This window comes from Hyperoodon ampullatus (assembly GCF_949752795.1).
Source record: "Hyperoodon ampullatus genome assembly, chromosome: 4".
In the NCBI taxonomy this organism is placed as follows: Eukaryota; Metazoa; Chordata; class Mammalia; order Artiodactyla; family Ziphiidae; genus Hyperoodon; species Hyperoodon ampullatus.
Window position 1 is genome coordinate 95,983,304 of NC_136917.1, and position 18,837 is coordinate 96,002,140.

Genomic DNA, 18,837 nt, shown 5'->3' on the forward strand with positions numbered 1-18,837 from the left:
GTTCCCATCTTCAGGCCTTGACCTTAGCATAGATTTTAGTCATCAATTCCTCTTTTTTCTCCACTCACATTCAGTCAATGAGTAAATCATATTGGCTCTAACACACTGGTTCAAGCCACAGCCATCTCTTTCCTAGATTATTTCGATAGCTTCATAGCTGTTCTCACTGCTTTCACCCTTCCCATCTCACCCTATACCCTTTTCATACCCCGGTTTGTACTCCACACAGCAACCCAGACTGACAATAACTGTTATAGGGATAATAAAGTCACCCCGTGTTACTTTTCTGTTTAAAACCCTTGAATGGCTTTCCCTCTCATTCAGGATAAAAGATTCATAACAGTAGTCTAAAAGATACAGCATCTGGTTTACTCCCATCATCTCCTGCTGTTTGCCTGACTCACTTGGTTCTAGCAACACTGGAATTCATCCTGTTCCCTTGAACATGTCAGACAAGTTATAGGACATTTTTACTTGCTCTTCCCTCTGCTTGAAATGGCTTACTCCTTCATTTTCTTTAGACACTTGCTCAAGCATCACCCTTCTCTGAAATCTTAACTAAGGTAGAAAGCTCCCTGTTCTTTCTTGCTTTCTTTATTTTTTATCATGGTTGTCACCATCTTAAACACTATGTCTTGTTTACTTATTGGCTCTATTCTCCTACTAGACTACAGGTTCTATAGAAGCAGGGTCTCCGTTTTATTTACCACTCTGTTTTCTGGGTCTAGAACAACGCCTAGAATATAGTATGTATTCAGCCTACATATGTTGAATAAATAATTTTCTAGCAGAATATAAACTAGAAAATTGAACAAGAAACAAAATGTAGAGAACAAATATGAGTAACACTAAAACTTAGAAAGGAAATTAAAAATTTCCCTTTTTTAAAAAAGACATTAGGCTTGGCTGAGTTCTACTCTTAACTAAAGAATAAATGATTCCAGTGTTATTTAAATTATTCCTGACAAAAGATGGAAAGTTTCCCAACAGATTTGGAGAAATAGGTCAATAAAACAATAAAGTACTCATAAACAAATTCGCACGTATAATATAGACACTTAATTGATAATAAGAAAGGCCCTTCACAGCAGTGATGTAAGGGTTTCTTTTTTCAAATAAATGGTGGCATTGGGTCAACTAAATATATTGATCCATCCTTACATTCCCCAAACTAACCCAACTTGCTACTCATGGATATAATTACTATTAAGTTGTTTTTGCATTTGTATACAATAAAATTTATCTGCAGTTTGTTTTTTTTTAGTAATATTGTAATTCTGGTTTTGGTATAAGATTAACAGTTTTTATTACACAAATTGGACTTTACTGAATGGTACAGTTTGGGTGTGTTGTCCTTTTACTAGCATGCTAGTGCTCTGTAGGCCAAGGAAGAGGTTGGTTTCCATCAACCACCCCCACGTCCCTGACTGCCCAAATATGATAGAAGCAAAATTCATCATTAGCTACTTTGGCCCCAAGAATAGACAGTTTATACTTGTAGCTATATTGATGTTAATAGCTTTGCCAATATATTATATAAAGATTATTATTTATGTATTTATATATAAAAATAGCTTTGCCAATATATAAAGATCTTTTTTACATTTTATTCTATATTATAGTCAATACATAATATTGTTATACTCTGAAATATTTTGTTATCTTTTAACATTCTTTAAGTCTGTTTAGAATGGTGTTCTAGAGTGTAAAAAGTAACCATTTTTATAAAAAGTAAGTAAAATCCAAGGCTTTTACTTAGGCAAAGACTGATTTTAAGTGATAATGGAAAGCCTTGCTTTCTGAATAAAGTCTGAAGGAAAAATGCTTGATGTTTAAGAGCCGTGAGGTGAGAGTTAATGCTCATTTTAGCGTTAGACAATGCTATATTTACTCAGGTAAGTAAGTATCATTGAAAGAAGTAGATCTTTGTTGAATTCATGGTTTTAATACATGTATTTGTGTTCTTATTTTCCTGTTTTAAAGTGTAAAGAAAGAATGAGGCCTGTCAAAGCAGCTTTGAAGCAACTTGATAGGCCCGAGAAAGGCCTTTCAGAAAGAGAACAACTGGAACATACTAGACAGTGCTTAATAAAAATTGGAGACCATATCACGGAATGTCTGAAAGAGTATACAAATCCTGAACAAATCAAGCAGTGGAGAAAGTAAGTGATGTATTTTTCAGGAAGTGTTAAATTTGTAATTTTGTAACCATCTATTTGTCTCTTGTATTTCAATTTTTTTTCTACTTCTGAAGTTTAGGTAACAAAAAGTTTAAAAAGGTAACCTGAGGATGATTGCTTTCACTTTTTCCTTTAACTTTAAAGCTTTTTATAAATAAGTGATTACTTAATTGTGCATCATGATAAACCACAGGTGGCATCTCTGCCTTTAAATAGTGAAAGGCATTTCATTAAAATTCAAGTTGCATTTTATTTTTAAAAATCTCCACAATTTACCAAATTATTCTCAGTAATATCTTCAGAGGTTGGTGTACCAATTTGTTACATAAATTTAGCAATTCATCTTCTAAGTATGATTGTAAAGCCTTGTAAACTCAATGTCCTCAAGCAATGTAAAATGCAGACTTCTGTTTTCCTCTTCATCTTAGAAGTGGCAGCAATTTGATTGATTTTAAAATTACAGTTGATTTTAGAATTATAAATCTGAACTGCTATAATATGATACTAATCACTTAATGATTACCAAATCCAGGACACTGTTAAGCCAGACTACTAGACAGGATAGGAAAGAAATAAAATGAGCATAAACCAGTCATTGACATCTGTCTATTAGCCTCCTTCTGATTTCTTTGCTACATGTAGTGCAGCTACATATCAAAACAAAAAACTTCAATGACACATTTCTGGAGGAGGCATGATGATTACACAAAAGTCCCTTTTCTTCTTAAACTCAACCAGGACCCCCATTTTAGAAAGAGGAGATAGAAGTTGATCGTGATCACTAGGCTTTTGAAAACAAGTGAAACTGAGCTCATGTCTAAAGAAACTGAAGCCATTCATAGACATGAAGAAGAGCCTAAAGTCATGTGCCTATAATGACATAGAATGATCACTGGAGTTGGCATCACAAGACATGCATGCTTAGTTCCATCCTGGCTAATTTTTGGCTTTGTGACCTTAAACAGTTACCAGTATCTATGAGCCCCCCAGTATTATCATCTGTAAAATGATAAGGCACTGCATATTTTTCAGTTATTGAAGGATAATGATAGGATATATTATGCAGAATGAGAGGCAATAATTCTCAAGGACTATTCATAGTGTCTAGTTGAATCTTTTATTTATGGTTGGAATATATATACACTGGAGCTTAATGCTTTCCTTAAACACCATCAAATAGAATTACTCCATCCTTCTCAAGCTCTTATCAACTCATACAGGGACCCCTAAAGTACAGAACCACAGGACATGAATACAGTAGAGTTTAATTATATATACTAGGATTAAATGAGAATATAGCGGAATTCCTCTATCTTTTTATATTCAAGATCCAAAATTAAATAAATGTTCTCTGTCAGTGGCTCCCGGACATATTCTTAATTGTTGCTTGTCTGTGATAAAATTAGGGAAAAAAAGGAAATGCAGTGAGTTATTTTTAAAGCTAAATTTAGTTAATTTAAAGGATTATATTAAAGTTATTTTCTACTTTTTAGTGTAAAGGAGCTTATTTTCTCTCTGACAAAACTTAATTGTGTACTGCATACCAGTTTTTAAACCTTAATATAATTAGAGTTTAGCTTTTTGAGGTTGTGAAGAAGGCAGAATATCTATTTTACCTGCTTTCTAGATTAGAAATAAGCAGCATCTCGTTGAAATTACATGTCGACTAATACAACTGGATGTTATTTCAGGTTTAGGTTGTTATTAGGAAATGGGGGAGGGGGGTAAAAAAACCGTTAAAAGAAGAGAGACCAGATAGCCAGGAGACATTTTTCTTTGTGTTCACCCTTGCCTCCCAAGGTTTTATTCCTCTTTTTACCCAGCTGGGCAAATTAGCTTTTGTTTTTCTCCCAATCTACCTTGATTTCATATTCCTTGGTACTTATTCCTGCTGCCACTGTCTCTGGTTATACCAGATTCCTTTAAATGGGAAAGGAGAACAGAAAGACCCCAACTGAAAAATATTTCAAAAACAAATTAGTTTTTGCTCTGGTCTGAGTGCTGTCTTTAGAGAAAGATTGGGGGAAAATGTAGAAGCAAGGGAGAGTCCCTTGTGTTAAGGTTGAACTTCTGACCACCCTGCCCTACTCCACTCCAACCCACAGAACACAGCTACAGTTACTGATTCTACAAAAGGAAAGATCAAGCAAGACCTTACCTGTAATTTTAAAGATAGGGACTTCACCCATAATTATACAGCAGTTGACGTTAAGCAAATTTTTACAGTAACCATAATTATCTGCTTTATTTCTTGCTTATAGATGTTTATATATAAATATTTTGGCCAAATAGTTGGTGAGGAAATGCAACACTAGTTTTTATTTAAAAATCACTTACAATCAAGTGATAACCGTAATAATGTGTATTTGTGTTTTGTTTGTATATTAGAGTACTTTCATATGCTTCATTCTAATTGATCCTTTTAAAAATGCTGTATTTAGGAAATCTTAATAGTTAATACTTCCATTTTTACAGAAGAAAAAAATGGACTCAGGTGAACAGCTTTGTAGATCTGGGACTGGGGTATGGCCAAGGAGGCACATAGGGCATGAACTTTAACAACAAGGCGCTCACTCTTACGCTAGTTCCAGGTCTGGAGTTTTGCCCAAGATCACACAATTAAGCAGGTGATATAATTAGGACCAGAATCTAATTTCAGCTAGATTTTTTCTAGGGAAAAAGTATTCTTAAAAAGAAATTTAATTACTAACAAAAACACAGTTTATTAATTCCTACCTCTTTACTCTTTTGAGTTAACTATAGAATGTAGATAGTCTAGAGATAGTCTATAAATTCATTTAAAGGCGATGAATTTTCTCAGCTGCTGTGGATTTCACTTCACTCAGGTATCATTTAATTAATTTTCTCTAAGTTTGCTTATAAATTTTATTTCAAGGTTAATGTCATACCTATAGTGAAAGTTTTAATATCTTCTGGTGACCACTGCCCTAACACAGTATTCTTAACAATTTAAAGACATGCTGATTCTTTTTAGCTTTTTGTTGTAGTAACAAAATGAAAACCAGATTACACTCATTTATCTTTAATAAATAACTCAAGTATTTTATAAATTAATAGAACCCCATGAACGTTAGTCATAATTTTTTTTTTTTTTTTGCTGTACGCGGGCCTCTCACCGTTGTGGCCTCTCCCGCTGCGGAGCACGGCCTCCGGATGCGCAGGCTCAGCGGCCATGGCTCACAAGCCCAGCCGCTCCGCGGCATGTGGGATCTTCCCAGACCGGGGCACGAACCCATGTCCCCTGCATCGGCAGGCAGACTCTCAACCACTGCGCCACCAGGGAAGCCCTAGTCATAATTTTAATTTCATTTATTTTTAAACAGGACCAAATTTGCATTTTACTTTATTATTATTAAAATAGTTGACTTACCCTATTAATTTCAGGTATATAACTATTTCAGGTATATAACATAGTGATTTGTAAATATACAGAGTTGTTGTATTTATTGACTATATTCCCTGTGCTGTATGTTACATCACTGTGACTTATTTATTTTCTTACTGGTAGTTTGTACCTCTTAATCCCCTTTACCTGTTTTGCCCAGGCACCTATGCACCTTCCCTCTGGCAAGCACTAGTTTGTTCTCTGTATCCGTGAGTCTGTTTCTGTTTGTTACGTGTTCATTTGTTTTTTTAGATTCCACGTATAAGTGAAATATATAGTATTTGTCTTTGTCTGGTGTATTTCATTTAGCATAATACCCTCTGGGTCCATCCATGTTGTTGCAAATGGCGAGATTTTATTCTTTTTTATGGCAGTGTAATATTTGTGCGTGTGTGTGTGAGAGAGAGAGACAGAGACAGAGACAGAGAGAGAGATCCATTTCTTTATCCATTCATCTATGTTTGGACACTTAGGTTGCTTCCATGTCTTGGCTATTGTAAAAATAATGCTACAGTGAACATGGGGGTGCATATATCTTTCCAAATTAGTGTTTTTATTTCCTTCAGAAAAGTACGGAGGAGTGGAATTGCTGGATCATATGGTAGCTCTATTTTTAATTTTTGAGGAACCTCCATGCTGATTTCCATAGTGGCTGCACCAATTTACATTACCACCAACAGTGCATGAGGGCTCCTTGTCCTCCACATCCTGGTCAACACTTGTTTTTCCTTTTTTATGATAGCCATTCTGACAGGTGTGAAGTGATATATCTCATTTTGGTTCTGATTTGCATTTCCCTGATGTTGAGCATCTTTTCATGTGCCTGTCAGCCATCTGTATGTCTTCTTTAGAAAATACCTACTCGGGTCCTCTGCCCATTTTTAATCAGCATTTTGATACTTTAATTTTAAATAAGCTGTTCTAATTTAATGTCAAACAATGGATAATAATAGGATTTGGCTAATTAAGTTAGATGTAAATTACAGAGATTTTTTACTATATTTAGTATTGAAGTTGTTGAATGATTTCATTTTCCCAACTGCCATCTGATAAACTTTTATCAAATTTGTTGAAAGAATTATCTTTCTTGACTCAGTATTAGCTATTTCTTCATTCTTTCGTTTCACTGATAATTGATTACCGAGAGTAGTATAATCTAAAGAGCGTTTCAAAAGAAAAAACTAAATAATATTGACTCCAGTTAATGATATGCATGCTGAAGTATTTAGGGGGGAGATATACTAATACCTATAATTTTTCTTTGAAATGTATCAAACAAAAACTAGAGGGATTTACAGAGGGATGGACATAATGGAATCATATGTGATAAAGCAAGCACAGTAAAATGCTAATAAGAGAATCTAGGTATTAGGTATATGGGTGGGTGATCATTGTAAAGTTCTTTTATCTTTGATGTATGAAGGTTTTCATGATGTTGAAAATTAAGAAACAAAATAGTCTATGCATGTGTATTATGAAAATGTCCCGTTAGTTTAAAATAGCCTGCTAATATTAGTCTTTATAACTTGATATTCCTGTTAATATGCCATAATATTTTAATAGCCCAATTTTACAGGCTATATGAAGTATCACTATAGAAGCAAATTTTGAGAGTATTACACACACATATGCACATTAAATATAAGGGTTTGGGTGACTGCTCTTTAAACTGCAGTACAATTTTATAGGCTAGTTTTTGTAAAATTATAGATCAAAATATTGATAAGGAATAGGTATCATATACACAGTTAAGCAAAGAGCTGTCACAAACTAAATGAATTATAAATGGTAATTTATAATTAATAAAAAGGAAAGAAAACACTTGAGAAAGCCACAACTATCTTAACAACACTGGTAAGAATTCTTTTAGAAAATCACCAGATATCCATCTCTGTATGCACATATGCTTGGATAATTTTGCAGTTATTGTATGACTCACAGATTTCTGATTTCCAAAATTTATTAACACTTAGGAGTTTACTAGCAAGCAGCTCTTCACACATATCAATGTCCAAAATCAAAAGGCTGGGAATTACTCATCTTAGTGGAAAGAGAATTAGGAGCCAGAGCCCTGCCTTCTAGCCTTACCTAGCTATATGAGTTTAGGCAAGTCACTTAGCCTCATTACCCCATTTGTTCATTTATTTTAAAAATTGTCTGCTACGTTGACTGTGCCTACCTAAAGGCTGGTTATTTGTGGAATTAAGTAATAGAAAAGAGCTTTGAAAATATGAAAACTGTATAAAGTACCTAGCCAGACACAGGTTAGGTACTTTATACAGTTATCTCATTCAAGCCTTTGTAACAATGTATGTTTTGTAGTCATAGGCAATTGATGCTTGGTATTTGAGAGAAATATGTCTCAGCTGTTTAGGAATCCCCAAATTGGGACTTCCCTGGTGGTCCAGTGGTAAAGAATCTGCCTTACAATGCAGGGGACGCAGGTTCGATCCCTGGTCAGGGAACAAAGATCCCATATGCTGTGGGGCAACTAAGCCCACGCACCACAACTACTGAGCTCGCACACCTCAACTAGACAGCCTGCGTGCCGCAAACTACAGAGCCCACGCGCTCCGGAACCCGCACACCACAACTACAGAGCCCATGCACCCTGGAGCCTGTACACCACAACTAGAGAAGAGAAAACCCACACGCCGCAACGAAAGATCCCACGTGCCACAACTAAGACCTGACGCAACCATAAATAAATAAATAAATCTTTTTTTTAAAATCCCCCAATTAAGTGCTCCTGTATAACTTCATTTCTCCCATAAAAAAGAATGAGAATAGTTATTTTCTAGCTAAGAATTTTTGCTTCCTTAGGCCTTCTTTCTTCCATTAATATCCTGAGAGATGGCTTTCTTTTGGGATGTCATTCACACACACAGAGTTTTATTATTTTTTAAAAATCACTTAAAATCTATTGCTTGACTCAGCAAAGATGTTGATATTGGGTAGTCCACTAAACCTCCATCATTGGCTAATTAGTAATTTCTTTCCTCTGGTTATATAAGCAAGATTCAAAATCTTTAACATACCTACTGTAAAGCTAGTGGTTCAAGAAAAAATTGTAAATATATGAAGCTGTTACTTTTTCAGTGATGGCAGATAGACTTCAACTCAAGTGTCACTGATTATTAGTGGCTCTGAGGAAGCTGCGTTGAGAAGGATTCAGAGACTGCATCTGAATTTATCATGAAGGAGTACCATGATCAATTACTGATCCCAGCCTTGGGATGGGAAGAGAGACCTAAAGATACAATACTGTCCTTGGTTTGTAGTGTCTGATCATGTTACTCTCATGATGATTACATCACAATTATAAAATGACAGTTGCTTTTTAATGCATTATTCAGGACCTTTCATTCACAGGCTTAATCCATATTATCTGATGGTATCTTTACTCAAACTATTAACACAGTTTATTCCTTTTGTATCTAATCTGAACCACAATGTGAGTCCCTTCCTGATTTGTAAGTAAGTTTACTTCCCTTTGATTTCAAATTAGGATTGATTACTACTTTTCAAATCCAAAGATTGTAAAATGAAGGAATTTGAAAGAGAAGTAAAAGTTAACAATGTCCAGTTTTATTTGGAATCTTATCCATATATGAAGTTAAAAAAAAAATGCTAGAAATAATCTCCCGAGACCTTGTTTCATAGAGGGCTAAGATGTGTGTATTTCTGTGTAGAGGGAAGGGATTTCATTAAAAAGCTAAATATTTTCCACCAGACTAACTTGCCTTTTCTTCTTCTAGAAACCTGTGGATTTTTGTATCTAAGTTTACTGAGTTTGATGCAAGAAAATTACATAAATTATATAAGCATGCTATTAAAAAACGGCAGGAATCTCAGGTAAATTAATGCATCGTTTTTTCTTTATGTTATTGAAATATTTTTCCTTACAGAAGAATTCAGTTAATAAATGTAGAAGGAATGAAGGAAATAGAAAATCTCGCAATAAAAATTGTTGCAGGTAAGATCCTCCAAGGGAAGCTAAAATTAGTGGGCAAGAAAACAAGATATTGGCATAGTCTAAAAGTGTCTCCTCCAAGATGTTTATTGATTACAAAGAGAAAAATAATAGCTCTGTAGAGGAGAAACCTGCCTCACGCCACCTTAAACAAGCAAAGTTAATGTTACCAGTAATAAGACATTGACATCATGAACCCCCTGCACTGTGTACTGAAAAAGGTACATCACTTCTGTGGAATTCCTAGCAAAAAAGCATCACTTCAGTCCAATCATGAAAAAATATCAGACAAACCCCAATTGAGAAATACTCTATAAAATAGCTGCCTAGTATTCTTCAAAAGTGTCAAGGTCATGGAAGACAAGAAAAACTTAAAGAGCTGTCCCAGTTTGGAGGAAACTAAGAAGACATGAAAACTGAGTGTAATGGAGTACCAGATTGGATTCTGGAGGAGAAGGATCTCAGTGGAAAAATGTGAAATCTGAATAAAGTCTGTAGTTCAGTTAATAGTATTGTACCAGTATTAATTATTTACTTTTGATCATTATACCATGGTTATATAAGATATTAACAGTAGGAGAAGCTGGCAAAAAGCATATGGGGACCCTCAGTACTATTTCTGCAGCTTTTCTGTAAGTCTAAAATTATTTCAAAGTCAAACTTTTTTTAAAAGTCATGGGACAAATAGTTTATGCTTTTAAAAAGTATCTGCAAATATTACATTTATACATTCTAATATCTTAAGTGAGAACTTCTTTTAGCATAAGGATTTTCTGTATCCTGTTTTTTATAAGGGTGTTTGAAGCCACTTAAAAGATTCTTACATATGTGCGTTTATTTTAGCAAAATAATGACCAGAACAGCAACTTGAATACTCAAGTGATTAGAAATCCAGGTAAGTAAGTCTTACTAATTGTTTTGGAAAGTAAATTTTAAAATTGGGGAGGTTTTTTGGCAGGGGGTGTTTTAGATGATATATACCCATGTTATTATATCGAATCTAGTATCTTAATAATCCTTTTTAGCTTATTATTAACTTTCCCATAAATCAACCTATTACCACTTTCTAGAAATTATAGAATAATTGTTGAACATATTTCTAAAAAAACATTATTTGGAATAATAATGTATTCTTTCTGTGTAAGAGTCACAAAAGTATAGTCTGAGAAGGAAAAGGGCCTTATACTTTTCGGTTGTGATTTTTCACATTTCAGATTAAAGTAACCTATTTGTAAGCCTTAGTATGGCTTTTATAAAGCCATTTCTAAATGCTGTAACTGCCTGTATTTGAGAACTGGTTTTGTTAGTTGGAGTTGAAACAGGAGTTCTTATAATCTAGCAGTGAAGTTACTTTTGTTTACCATGTATTTTTTTAAGTCATTAACAAAAGTTGGACACTTCTATCTAACAGATGTGGAAAGATTAAAAGAGAATACAAATCATGATGATAGCAGCAGGGACAGTTATTCATCTGATAGACACTTATCTCAATATCATGATCATCATAAAGACCGACATCAGGGAGATTCTTATAAGAAGAGTGACTCTAGGAAAAGACCCTATTCTTCTTTTAGTAATGGTAAAGATCATCGTGACTGGGATCACTACAAGCAAGACAGCAGGTAAACTTGACAGTTTTAAAATTTTGCTTATTGATGTCTTATTTTATTTGTTGTATTTGACTTTATCGGCCAATTCAGTCTTCAGGTAATCAAAATAAGTCTTATGTAAGGTAAAGGTTTTTTTTGTAAATAAGAAAAACTGAAATATAGTTCTTTTGGTTAAGAGCTGAATTTCTCTATAAAAATGGATTTTTAATTATAAATTTAAGATCAAAGTATACAATAAGAGAAAAAGTTTAGTATAGGGAGTTCTGTAAGTCATGGGATTCATTATTGCTGGTTTTGGAGAATATTGGCTCAAATACTCTTCAAAATATAGTAAGTAAGGTAAAATAAAAGATTGATGGACTGTGGCTGAAGTGAGGTGGTGATGAATTCTACATTCTATTCCATTAAAAAAAAAACTCCTAATATTTATGTGAATAATAGATTTATGTGAAAACAATTTATTGAGGTTAAACTTAAAGCAATCTGAGATAGTCCTGAAATCAGGAAGTTTTCTCCATATATTATTTTTTTTTTGAAGCCTTTAAGTAGTAAAGAACTGGAATATAATAACAATATATTTTACTCCTTTGTTGGTAAGGGAATATTTTCATTATAGTGATCATTACTGTAAGCCAAACAAAAATACTGAGAAGAGTAAAAGTAAAGATCAGAAATAAGGAAATTAGTAGGTTTTTTTGTATTTTAGTTGTGCTGACTGCAGTAATTTCTTCTGAGAAACGCAGCCACATTATAAACATGTCAATTGTATAATGGCTCTTAAAATTGGAAAAAGGCACACAATGAAAGGGGAAAGCCATATTTGTAGTGGTAAATGTTTGTAATTTCACAGACTTACATAACAATTTATATTGTTTATAATGACCTTTTGTGAACCAAAACCCATTAAATTAAATATATTTGGTGTATTTTATTTGAAAAGGCAAACATTTTAGAGATTACTCTTCATTAAACTGCCATAATTTTTTTTAGCCAACTGCCACATTTATGTATGGAGTACATTTCACAATGACTTATATATCAAGTCTTACTATATAAGTAATCAAATTAAGGAAGCTTTTAATAGGCATCACCAACCAATAAAAATTCTCTTTTACAAATTTATTTCATAGACTGTTTTAGAGGTTTTTATTTTTTTTCCTGCTTACAGGTTCATAAAAGGCTCTGATTTCAGGGGTATTTTAGATTCATGTAGTTATCTTAATTCCAACTTTCAGATAGTTAAGATGTATTAAGACAAATGATGCATAGAATAAAAAGTAGCAACCAATCTAAAATGAGCATGAGAAATTAGATGCTACCTGAAGTGCTTTGTATGGTCTCACTTTAATTTAATGAATGGAATAGTTTTTCCAAAGGCATGCAGAGATATTTCCAGTGATTTTTAAGCTCAGTTATAAAGTTTTGTGATTAAACACTGAATTTGTATACAATTCTTTAAAGTAATTTTGTTTTATTTTTAATAAGATTTTATTTGGAAACATTTAATTAGCATTATTAATTTAACTAAAATTCCTAATTTCTCTTTTGTTAGATACTATAATGATAGAGAGAAACACAGAAAACTGGATGATCACAGGAGTAGAGACCACAGGTCAAATTTGGAAGGAAGTTTAAAAGACAGAACTCATTCTGATCATCGTTCTCATTCAGATCATCGGTTGCATTCAGACCATCGGTCAAGTTCTGAATATACACACCATAAATCTTCCAGGGATTATAGGTATCACTCAGATTGGCAATTGGACCATAGAGCTTCCAGTAGTGGCTCTAGATCACCACTAGATCAGAGGTCTCCTTATGGCTCCAGATCTCCATTTGAACACTCAATTGAACACAGAAGTACACCTGAGCATACCTGGAGTAGTCGGAAAACATAACAAAAACTGATAGTGTCTTTCTGGACTTTTCTTTTAGCCATATATCATAAACCAACACAGTAATTGCCTTACATGACTTGAAAGATATAAACAGATCTTCTATCAGTAGCAGTATTGTTACTTCTTTCCAGGATGCAAGGTCTATTATCCCAACAGAAGAGAAAATATTTTTATATTTAAGGATTATGCTGCACTGTACTACAAATATTGTAGTACTTTTTCTTTTCTTTTTTAAAGAAATGGAAAATGTTTACTATTACAGGGACCTCAACACTGCCCTTCCATATAGGCTGGATAAAACTGTTTTTAAGTCAGTGGTTTTAGACTGACATCCATTTAAATTATGTTTGTATATGAACTTTACTCTGACCTGTGATCATGTTTCAGGAAGGAATGAAAGAGAGTTCTTTTCTTAATAAAGAAAACACACTCAAGGACTTTATTCACTTTCCAAAGCTACTTGTTTACATGTACACTGCGACCACCTTGCCGCTTTTCATCACAAGCTTGAATATTTAAATTCTGTACTTATATCTGTAAAATAGCCAGGAATTTCCTGTTTGTGATCTATTATTATGCCTTTTTACACACACAAACAATGGCTGTAAATTACTGTAAATGGATTAAATGAGCTTTCCTTTACTTCCTTCCCCTTCTCAGGCTTTTTTTGACTGTTCCTTTCCCTACCAACTCAGGCCTTCTTATCATTTAAAAAAATATATATCAGTGTAATAACACTTTTTAATGATTTGTCTTGATGGAATCATTGTTTAGAATGTAAAAAAATGGGGAAAGGGGCCACTTAATTCCATTAGTCCTTTTTATATTGACTATTTTATTAGATACATGTTATTTCTTTCCTTTCCCTTTTTTAGTCAATATTGTGTAACAAAATGGTGAGATGATAATGTAAAATCTAAACTGCATGCTCTGGAAACATTTTTTTCAGATGCATTTGGTTTAAAAGGGTAGGTGTATGAACACTTTCAGAATCCAAATGGCCAAAAGTTATTGTAAATCCATTTGTTTTCCTTTTCATGTGGGCAATAATGTCAAATGTGCTATGCAGCCAGGTAACATTTTAGATAAACTTGATTGACTTTTAATAAAAACTGTTACAATGCACACTGATTGTATATAAAAACCTTATATATGACAAATTAAATTTAAGAAAAAGGATATGTGGGCTCCTGTAATTTTCTGCTGCATTCTTATTCCCTCAAGCACTTAACTTTTTTTTTTAAGTAGTAACATTTAGCTTATAGAAAAGGATATTTTGATAAGCAGTTGAATATTGTTAATGTGTAGCACTATAATTAAATCTATTTTGAAGAATATATGAATCTATGAAGTAAAATTTAGATCATAGAAATCTCTGTTGGACTCCTGATTTTCTGCAGATATTATTTTAGAATGCCTTGTATTTATTTACAGATTTTTTTATTTTGTTATATTCAGTGGGAATTTTTTAATCATGTGGCATACATTCTTGGATGTGTGCTGTGATGTAATAAATTTGAACCTTAACTTTAACAAATATAAGTATATTGATATATTCCTATAATATTCTTAAATGTATCTCTTGATTAGCTGTGGGAGTGATGTACAGAAATTTGTCCATAGATATATTTTTTAATATTTTCCTTTTATCCAATTAGGTCTAAAATTTACACTACGTGTACAAAACAGAGCTTCTTTATCCCCCACCTCCCACCCCCGACCCAGAGTTACCCTGAATGTCTTTTCCTGGTATGTCAGGTAACAAGAGGAATAACTCAAATTTTTAAACATCTGATTATAATTACATATAAAAGTGATAAAACAGTTTAGTGCTGGTACACATTTTTTAAGCTTTTTCACTTTTTCCCACTATATTAGTATAAATGATTACTTTATTCTACAAGATAGCATTAATAAAAAATTATAATGCTTAATAAAATCATAATATTAACATAGCAAACAGATCAGGGTTGGCATTTTTAATTCATCACTTTGTAGCTGGGACATTTGCATTATATCCTATTGTGAAAATTTCATAAAACAGTATTTATTACATTTTTGAGACAATGGAATGGGCTCTAACTTTCTTAATAATGCTACGTTTAGTTGAATATTTCAGTCAACTAATAGCTGAGTTGAATGAAAAATCTAAAACTGTAACATTTATTAAATGATGGAAAATATGTTCATTATTTTTAAGAATCAGCAATTATGTAGAAAAGGAACAAGCCATTTTTAAGACACATGGAGAAGAACATTAGTACATAGATATAACGGGAAAAATTCTCTATAAAATATGCTTAATTTTTGTCTTTTTACATGCTCATTCTGATCTGCCATTTTTATCCATTTGTGTTTAATTTTTTGAGAATGAGAGATTATGCATAGTACTGTACCAATTAACCCTCCACCTTAATAATATACAATAAATGATTCTTACTAAAAGCAATGGCCTGTTTGCATATAAAGAAAATATTATTTGCTTAGGGTATGTTAGAAGATAATTTTCAGACTGGAAAGCTGTGGAAAATGAGGGTGAATGATTCATTAACTTCACAGTGAGTGGGCTTAATAAAATTAGAACCTTAAAGTTGCATAAAACATAGATTACCTATGTAATTTCCCTTTTGTGATCTGTTTTTGAGGTTAAGTAATGAAAGTTTTGTGTAGATTATAGGCTGGTTTACACAGATTTCATTTCCTTGAAATTTATCAAGAGTATGCACAAAGGGTAAACGGCATAATTCTGTCTTTGCACCACATTACTGTTTCTGACTAGAAAATGATCATTGGACTATAAATAACTTTATGAGGGTTTTTAAGGTGGAGGGATTTGAAAAAGCAACTAATCATTAAACATAGGATTTTTTTCTTAGACTTTCCCAGCTTTATCTGAAAGTTAAATGTAAACTGCTTAATGTGGCTTAACTGTTAAAATTTTGAGTAGTTCATTACTTAGCAAATAATGCAAAAAAATATTTTTAAATGTTTCTGAATTGATACATTCAAGCATATTAACATAGATACCTCTATCAAACAGATTATTTACATTCAAGACTCAATTCAAAAATACAAACAAAACCTATTACATATTATTGCACCACTTTATGCAAGATTGATGGATGGAACATGTTTAAAAGGAAGCAACTAGGCAATAGTGCAACAACAAAAATATCGAGACAGTGTCAAAACGTCTGTGTTAAATTCTTAAGGCATTTATTTTAGACATTTAAAAGAAAATAATTCAACTGAAATTACATTTTCTCCTGGAAATGACTATATATTGATAGTGAGTGATTTTGCAGAACGCTTTATGCTAATTTTGTTTCTTTTTTCTTTTTTTTTTTTAGCACCTACCTAATAGGTAGATTTTATTACAGAAAATCTTTGGATTCTTTATAAAGAAAGACCTAGATTTAGGAAATAGTACCTGTGTTAAATAATGAAAGATGAGATTACTTGGTAAAGTAGAATTTTAAAAATACTTTTCAGATTTTTTTCAAGTATCCATACAAGTTCTCCAGTGGGGCTTCATGTGCCAGATTTTCTATCGTAAAAGGCCATCTTGTCCTTCAGTTAAAAAGAAAAACAAAAAACCCAACCTTTACTTGAAATGGGATTGGTAGTTCAAACTCCCAGATGAAGGAGATGCTTAATTTAATTCCAAATTCTATTCTACATTTGAGTTTTGATCTAAAAATTAAATTGAAGAGGTATAAACAGTTTCAAGAAGCTCCCTAGCTTATAATGATTCTATTAAATGAGCTAAGGATAATCGATTGTATTGATGACATACATACTTCACATGCAGAAATGTGGGTTGCATTGTAATTTCATTATTGTAGGCTGCCATTAGGTTTCCAATCTGTATAATGAGCTATGGAATTGAATTGGCACTTATTGCTTTATTCTCTTTTTACTTTTAAAACCTTTGCTTTGTCTCTGGTGTTGTGCAGTTTCACTGTGCTAAGTCTAGGTGTGGTTTTATTATTTATTTGCTCACGTCTTGCCTCTTGCCCAGTTCTTTTTACTTTTTGGAATTCCTATGGTATTGCTAGCGTACGACTTTTGAATTTCTTTTCTCTGTCTCAACAGCTTTACTGTTTTTCCTTCTCCTTCCATTTCTGTGCTGAGTATCTTCAGCTTCAACCACTCCCCATGAAGTCATCTCCACTTAGATATCTAATAGATACCTAATTTTAAAATAATAAAACTTGATTCAACTCTTCTCCATCACTGACAGTTAAAAAAAAAAAAAGAAAAAAACCAACTTCCAGATGTTCCATAATTTTTGATGAATGGACCCAGCATTCACAGCTCTCTAATCTATGACACTTTCTCCCTAGCTATTTCTGTTTGTTTTGCCTCACTCATGTTACTTCCATTGTTTTTAGAATACACCCGAGAATACTCTTGGGTCTTTGGATTGTTGTTTCCTCTATTAAGAATATTTTTATCCCTGATTTGCAAAAAACTTGTTCCCTCACCCAATTCAGGTCTCAGCTCAAATGTCATCTCAGGTCTCCAGATTAGTATTGTGCCCTTATTTTTACATTCCTTATCTTGCTTTCTCTTCTAACGCTTAACCATTACTTGACTTTTTCATTATTATTATTATTTTCATTTGTCGTTGTCTCTTCACTAGAATGTAGTTCTAGTAGGGCAGGGCCTTTATTTTGTTCATTGCTGTATCCCCAGCACCTAAAACAGTGCCTCACATATCTGTTTTTTTTATTATTTTGATGGCTCCCAGAAATGCTATGTTCCATAAATGGCTAGCATTACCAAACTTTTCTTTCTTGTCATTGTTACGTGATCTTTTAGTATTATTGGAAACTTTTGTATGCCTTATCAGCATCTCTATTACTAGAGTCTGTTTACTATCTTCCAGATTTTAAACCTGACAAATCACCTGAGACACTTGAGAAATAGAGAAACACCTAAGTGTCATTTCCATAAATTAAAATTGGCAGAGAAGGGCCCAAGTAATATTTTTAGGGATTTTAATATTTATTGACTTGAATAATAGAGGTTAATTCCACTGTTACAAATAATATGCATGTGCTTACATATAAATGAAAAATTGGTTTCTGTTATTTATGGTTACTTAAGAAATTTAATGATACTTTGTGAAAAGATATTCAGAGATGTGGTATGTAGTAGGAAAATATAAAACATTTTGATTTGTCTTATTTATCTTTTGAGAGGAATTATGTTTTTAGATGGCATGCCACTATCTTTTCCTACTCACAAGTAAAGAACACAACTTGTAAAGACACTATAATGCAAGAGAAATAGGTTGCATTTGCAATATTTTTCAAGTGAAATAGCAAAAACCCCCTCCTTTTTATTACTGAGTAGCATTTCTCATATTGGATGTACTACAGTTTGTTTCTAACCATTCACCAACTGGGTTTCCAGTCTTCGGGTTATGAATAAAGATGCTATAAACATTTCATGTAAGGGTCTCTGGATAGACATATTCTCATTTTTCTTTGGTAAATACCTTGGAGTGGGATTGCTGGGTGGTATGGTAAATCATATGTTTTACTTTATAAAAAACTGCCATTTTCCAAAGTGGATGTACCATTTTATGTTCCCACCAGATATAGATGAGGGTTCTTATTACTCCCTACTCATGTGAGCATTTAGCATCTTAGCCATTCTGATAAGTGTGCAGTGGTAACTTAATCTGCATTTCCCTAGTGACTAGTGATAACATCTTTTAGTGTATTTATTTGCCATCCTTATCTCTTTGGTAAAGTATGTT

The 18,837-nt window shown here is 32.9% G+C and overlaps 1 protein-coding gene across 2 annotated transcripts in view; it reads left to right on the forward strand.

The window, feature by feature from the left end:
• Nucleotides 1-13,067, forward strand: part of CHD1 (chromodomain helicase DNA binding protein 1) — a gene marked incomplete at both ends in the record, with an annotated part of 72,962 nt that extends 59,895 nt beyond the window's left edge. For both annotated transcript variants that reach the window (XM_079704033.1, XM_079704034.1), the window contains 5 exons: nt 1,984-2,162; nt 9,345-9,441; nt 10,403-10,454; nt 10,971-11,181; nt 12,722-13,067. In XM_079704033.1, coding sequence (XP_079560159.1) covers nt 1,984-2,162; nt 9,345-9,441; nt 10,403-10,454; nt 10,971-11,181; nt 12,722-13,067 — 885 coding nt within the window. The remainder of the gene's footprint in view (nt 1-1,983; nt 2,163-9,344; nt 9,442-10,402; nt 10,455-10,970; nt 11,182-12,721) is intronic.
• Between the last annotated feature and the right edge of the window lie 5,770 nt (nt 13,068-18,837).